The sequence below is a fragment of the Labeo rohita genome, unplaced genomic scaffold (assembly GCF_022985175.1).
Source record: "Labeo rohita strain BAU-BD-2019 unplaced genomic scaffold, IGBB_LRoh.1.0 scaffold_947, whole genome shotgun sequence".
Taxonomy (NCBI): domain Eukaryota; kingdom Metazoa; phylum Chordata; class Actinopteri; order Cypriniformes; family Cyprinidae; genus Labeo; species Labeo rohita.
In genome coordinates this window covers 24331-31365 of record NW_026129906.1, presented here as the reverse complement: position 1 = coordinate 31365, position 7035 = coordinate 24331, and the positions used below count along the sequence as shown (strand labels likewise).

The following is a 7035-nucleotide window of genomic DNA, read 5'->3' as shown; positions in this document are numbered from 1 at the left end:
GCCCAGAAGACAGCATAAGTTAAATTTCCCCTGATCTTCAAATTCCAAAAGTTTTCACCCTCTTAAAGCATAGTTTATCCATCTGTTGCATCAGTGAGTGTTTGAACCTTCTGTAATAGTTGCATATGAGTCCTTCAGTTGTCCTCAGTGTGAAAAGATGGATCTCCAAATCATACAGTCATTGTTGGAAAGGGTTCAAATACACAAAAATGTTGAAAAAACACAGAATCTGTGGGAGCTGTGGATCATTCAGGTAGCAACACTGTGTTAAGAATCAAGTGTATGTAAACTTCTGAACTATTATTTTCTCTTGTGGACTATATGTAAACATTCTCTATATGAAATATCTTATTCAGGTCAGTACTAAATAAAAAATAACATGCATTTTGTATGATCCCTGTTATCTCCTGAACAACTATCAGTAAACAAAAAACACAGCTGTAGATCATTCAGGTAACAACGCAGTATTAAGAATCAAGCATATGTAAACTTGAACAGAGTCATTTTTATAAATTCAACTATTATTTTCTCTTGTGAACTACACTGTGTGCAGAATTATTAGGCATGTTGATATTCTGGTCATATTTTTTTTCCAAACACATTTTACCAATTCCAAACCACATCAGTCTTAATAACTACTATTAATTTTGTATTTAATCATTTGTAAGTGATATATAATTGTCCGTGAAGGCTGGAAGTGAAAAACTCTTTATATTCAGGTGTGCAGAATTATTAGGCATGTTTTCGTTTACAGCTAAAATGAGCCAAAAAAGAGATTTAACCCAGACTGAAAAGTCCAAATTATTAAATGCCCATGAGAAGAATGCAATACTAATGCATTACAAGAATTTGCAACGTTAAGGCTTGACCATTGGACAGAGAAATGCTTGTTGAGTCTGCATGGTCAGAAAAAACAGGTGGAGAAGAAAAGATGCATGTTAACTGCAAAAGAATTAGGAATTAAGGTGAAGAATTAGGTGTGACACCATCAGGAACCGTTTCCAGTTCTCCAGCGCCACCATTTTCCAGAACTGCAACCGACCTGGAGTCTTCAGAAGTGCAATGTGTCAGGTTCTCAGAGACTTTGCTTGGGAAAAAATCCTAAAAAAATGCCCCTGACTTAATAAGAATAACAAGCTGACGTCTTGTGAAATACATGAAGACAGTTTTTTTATATGCTTTAGAGACAGATAAGTTGAGAGTGACTCTTGAAGGACAAGCATCACATCCTCTTGTACCTCTGATTCAAGAATTTATCTTCTAAAATCTGGCAGTAAGTTTTGGGAGTTCATTTTAGTCCATCTCTGCAAGTCAGACTTTTCAGGATAAGAGACTAAACATGAACTCCCAAAACTTACTGCCAGATTTTAGAAGATAAATTCTTAATTCAGAGGTACAAGAGAATGTGATGCTTGTCCTTCAAGAGTCACTCTCAACTTATCTGTCTCTAAAGCATATAAAAAAAACTGTCTTCATGTATTTCACAAGACGTCAGCTTGTTATTCTTATTAAGTCAGGGGCATTTTTTAGGATTTTTTCCCAAGCAAAGTCTCTGAGAACCTGACACATTGCACTTCTGAAGACTCCAGGTCGGTTGCAGTTCTGGAAAATGGTGGCGCTGGAGAACTGGAAACGGTTCCTGATGGTGTCACACCTAATTCTTCACCTTAATTCCTTATTCTTTTGCAGTTAACATGCATCTTTTCTTCTCCACCTGTTTTTTCTTACCATGCAGACTCAACAAGCATTTCTCTGTCCAATGGTCAAGCCTTAACTTTGCAAATTCTTGTAATGCATTAGTATTGCATTCTTCTCATGGGCATTTAATAATTTGGACTTTTCAGTCTGGGTTAAATCTCTTTTTTGGCTCATTTTAGCTGTAAACGAAAACATGCCTAATAATTCTGCACACCTGAATATAAGGAGCTTTTCACTTCCAGCCTTCACGGACAATTATATATCACTTACAAATGATTAAATACAAAATTAATAGTAGTTATTAAGACTGATGTGGTTTGGAATTGGTAAAATGTGTTTGGAAAAAAAATATGACCAGAATATCAACATGCCTAATAATTCTGCACACAGTGTATATGTAAACATCTTTTATGTGAAATATCTTATTCAGGTCAGTACTAAATAAAAAAATTACATGCATTTTGTATTATCCAAGGACTCTTGGGAGAAAAATGATATTAACATTTTATTATAATTTTATACATTTATTATTTTACTAATGTATGTAATATAATGTATAAAGAAAAAGCTTGGGTAGTTGATTTCAACCATAAAAGGTTGTGTGTGACTGACATGATCCACAGACGGAGGAGCTGGTGAAAGCGCTGCAGGATCTTGAAAACGCTGCGTCCGGTGATGCTGCCGTGAGACAGAAGATCGCATCACTGCCACAGGAAGTGCAGGATGTTTCTCTTCTTGAAAAGATCACAGGTGTGTCTCGCAGGAGAAACATAGTTCCATCTAACAGGAAGTAGTTTTCTGATGAAACTCTCCATATTCTCTGCAGATAAACAGGCGGCAGATAAGTTGTCAAAGACAGTGGACGAGGCCTGTCTGCTGCTGGCCGAGTATAACGGACGTCTGGCAGCTGAGTTAGAGGACAGGAGACAACTGGCCCGAATGCTGACAGAATACATACAGAGCCAGAGAGAAGCGCTCAACGAGAGGGAGAAGAAACTGGAGGTACGAGGAATAGTTCATCATCCTGTCATCATCATCTACTTCTCATGTTTTTCCAAACCTGTTTGATTGTCTTTCTTCCATTGGAGAATTTCTGCAAAGTGCCAGATCTGGTGTTTTCAGTATAATGAAAGTGGATGTGATTTTATTTATTTATTTTTTTACCTTCAAGCAACAAAGTAGTATTATAAAAGTAGTGTACTTAAGCACTGTATTCAAAGTTTTTAGAAGTCATCCTATAGCATTGTGTAACAGAAAAGACCCAGTTCACCCAAAAATGAAAATTCTCTCATTAATTACCCTCATATCGTTCCGAACCCATAAGACCATTGTTCATCTTCAGAACACAAATTAAGATATTTTTGATAAAATCCAAAAGCTTTCTGATCCTCCATAGACAGAATGGGTCCTACCATGGACAAGGCACAAAAATGTACTAAGGATGTTGTTAAAATAGTTAATGTGACATCAGTGGTTCAGTTAATATTGATGTGTCGTTGTACTCGCAATAGCCAGGTTTCCGTCCAAAGATGCAAAAATTGGAAAATCGCATAAAAAATTTGGGAGTAAGCACCGTTTCCATCCAACAAGTCAAAGAGAACAAAATCTTCACTTCCTGATAATCTCACACTGTGTATTACTAAGAAAAGTAGGAGAAGCCACTGAATATAGTCATTTTCATATATGTGACCCTGGACCACAAAACCAGTCTTAAGTAGCATGGGTATATTTGTAGCAGTAGCCAAAAATACATTGTATAGGTCAAAATTTATTTTTCTTTTATGCCAAAAATCATTACAATATTACTTATAGATCATGTTTCATGAAGATATTTTGTGAATTTCCTACTGTAAATATATCAAAACTTAATTTTTGATTATTAATATGCATTGCTAACAGTTTCATTCGTACGACTTTAATGGTGATTTTCTCAATATTTAGATTTTTTTGCATCCTCAGATTCCAGATTTTTCAAGTAGTTGTATCTCGCAAATATTGTCCTATACAACCATACATCAATGGAAAGCTTATTTAGCTTTCAGATGGTGTATAAATTTTGAAAAATTGACACGTATAATTTATTACTTGTGCTTCATAGCGATGCATACTGTTTGGGAACGTAGTTGTGTAAGACAGTTCTGGGAGACAAAAAAACAGACTTTGCTCAGAAATTATGGAATGACCATAACAACATTTCAGAACATTTCGATTTTTTTCTTTTATGCCTAAAATCATTAGGATATTAAGTGAAGATCATGTTCCGTGAAGATATTTTGTACATTTACTACCGTAAATATATCGAAACTTAATTTATGATTAGCAAAATGCATTGCTAAGAACTTAATTTGGACAACTTTAAAGGCAATTTTCTCAATAGTTCAGAAAGTTCAGAAGAACAGCATTTATTTGGAATGGAAATCTTTGTAATGCTATAAATGTCTTTAATGTCACTTCTGATCAATTTAATGCATCTTTACTGAACAAAATTAATAAGTAAAAAAAAAATGAACAATTGCCTGATCCATACATACATTCATTCATTCATGATCTGTCGTTCTTGCAGGAATACAAGCAGAAACTGGCCCGCGTCACACAAGTGAGGAAAGAGCTCAAGTCTCACATCCAGAGTCTTCCAGACCTTTCTCTCCTACCGAACGTCACCGGCGGTCTCGCTCCTCTCCCGTCCGCTGGAGATCTGTTTTCCACTGACTGAACATCTCTATGAGACTCACAGTCCTGTACGATCAGACACTGGGTTCCTCCTCACTGACAGAAACATCAGTAATGGAGCGAGTGATGAAGATCTGCTGTCACCAGCTCAGCTTTTCACACACGTTTGTTTTTCATTAGTTCTCATGTCAGCTAAATCTCACCGAGATCAAACCCGCCAGTCGATCCGTCATTAAACCAGACTCAAGCGTGGAGATTTTATTTTGATGTGACTTTGCTGTGGAAAGCAACTCCCTTTGCTTTGTCTTATGTTTGTAGGTTTATAGTTTTACTGCTCCGAGTTTAATTTAGCTTCATTTTGGTTTTGGAAGAAACTAAACATGAGGATTCAGTTTTAAACACCTCACTGCTGAGTTTGTTATAACAAGAGAAATTAATTAGAAACTTATGCCCATCATTAAACTGTGATATATTTTGGTTACAGACCTGACCTGCTTTTCTTTAAATGATTTTGCTGATAAATACAACAGATTTCCTGATATTTGTGAGAAGAATACAGTGTGATTGCATTCTCTTCTATGGTCACTGTATGTTTACAGTGTCTCTCATTAAATACGACACATTTAACAACAATTTTTTTTATACAAGTGAATCTTTTGGATTTCATTGAATGGATTGCTGTATTATCAGAGGAACATGTAAATGAGATTGTATGAAGCATCTGTGAAACATAAGTGGCCAAACTGTTCAAAACATTTGTTTAATTCACAGATTAGTGGAACCTATTTATGTTTATGCTGTTGATCACCACCAAAACAAACCATCAAACACAAAGAATACAAAAGTGAAGCTTTTTCTAGGTTTCTTGTAATTCATCATTCAAATCAGCGACATTGTTTAGCTAAAAAAAAAGCCATTTTGTCTACATTAATGGCTCATATCTATATCAAATTTTAAAGACTTCCTGCCATTTACTTTACTTTCTGGACCCCATTTAGTTTAATGGCTCAGGTACCAGTGAGTTGTTTGTGACAACATGGATTGCTATTCATCTTTTGAAGCATAAAGAATAAACTCATTCTCTTGGTAGTATTTGCAGATTCTTTATTAAAATTCACCAGTCAATAGGCAAGTGGGAGAAAAAAAGCAGTGTACTGTCGACTGACACACAAGACAGTCAAACAGGTGTCACGTCTGTTTGACAGAAAGGAATGTGTTTGGTAAGGTACAGCAGAACTAAAGAAATCCCTGGGTGAACATGTTTACTTGTGTGTGTTGAGATATGTACATTTAGTGCAGTTGCTAGCCATTTTGTTTCGATATGGTGTGAAAAAGTATCTGTATTCTTTAACACATCAACAGACAAAATGACATCCACCACCACATTAAAGCATTTACTGAATACAGAATATTCATTAAAAAAGCTTAAACTGCTTACAGTACACGATAAACACAATAAAAACAACAACAGAAAGTTGAGTTCGATAGACGCAGACATACAAAAACAGACAGTTCCTGGAGTTTTGTCGGTGTCCACTGGCGTTCATCGGCTCTTCTTATTGTCATTTATGAAACAGGCTGTTTCGGCGTTTGTCGCATCGTGTAATGTCTGAAAAGTGACATTCTGTCATCTGCTGATTGTGTGCGTCTGTCGGTGACGTGTAGTGTCAACTGTTCTTAAAAACACTGCCCGTTTTTAGTAAGCGGTCAATAAAAAAAATCGGCCACAAAACACATAAGACGTCGCGATGGTAGGCGTAAATACGACAGAACGGATATATAACAGCACAATTTCGATCCAAACCCGTAATTTTACGAAGAGAGAAAAAATATAGGCCTGTATGCTACTTGAGACCTGCCTTAACTTCCTCTTTTGTCCGTCGTGGCAGGGACCACATCACAGCCGTGATAAAACATTTCTTATTTTAGAAATTCATTTAAAAAAATAAATAAATAGTTTTTTCTATAAAAAAAGTAATGTTTACCAAATAATTTACAACACAAAAGGTGTAGTCGAATTTGAAGCCTTCCAGTACTGGAGCAGTGTTGCCAGATCAGGTTGACGATTTCCAGACCAAAAGCTCACCAAAACCCACCCACTTCAACAAAAACCAGCCCAAAATTTTTACTGCCAAAATAATGTGATGGAATTTTATTGCCATGTCAATCAAGGTTGATAAGGACCATTTTTATCTCCTTAAAAAAAATAAAGATGACAAAATAAAATATAAAAAGATAAATCAGTTTCACAGGAATATGGATCAAAACAGGGCAAATGCATTAAAGGGAGTCAGAAAATATGCTTAAAAGGCCCAGAAATATTTTAATAATAATAATAACAATTAACAACAATAATGTGCTTGTGCTTTATCTTCAGACAGAACTACAGCATGTATTTCATAAAGTACACATTTTAGAACATCATGCAGAACTTTGCACAGTTAAAACTGTTCAAGTCCAGCAGCTGTCAATGCCAAGTATATACCAGAGTAGTCTGGACTGTTTAAAAGATGTTCTGATGCAGGACAGCATCGTATAATCGCCATATTCAGTTTTGATTTTTATTAAATCATTAAACTGTTCTCTTATTTCAGTTACAATTATACTTAGAAATCTTCTATTCATCTCTCACTACGTGTAATGCAAAATTGTGAAATTTAAGTCACT

At 35.5% G+C, this 7035-nt stretch overlaps 1 protein-coding gene across 1 annotated transcript; it reads left to right on the top strand.

Annotated features, from left to right (window-relative positions):
* Positions 1–2321: 2321 nt before the first annotated feature.
* On the top strand, positions 2322–5460 carry LOC127162480 (regulation of nuclear pre-mRNA domain-containing protein 1B; the record flags this gene model as incomplete). The annotated part of the gene is made up of 3 exons (XM_051105257.1): positions 2322–2448; positions 2525–2700; positions 4262–5460. Coding segments are annotated over 3 exons (453 nt in total), but the record flags the coding sequence as incomplete, so codon positions are not given.
* Positions 5461–7035: the final 1575 nt, after the last annotated feature.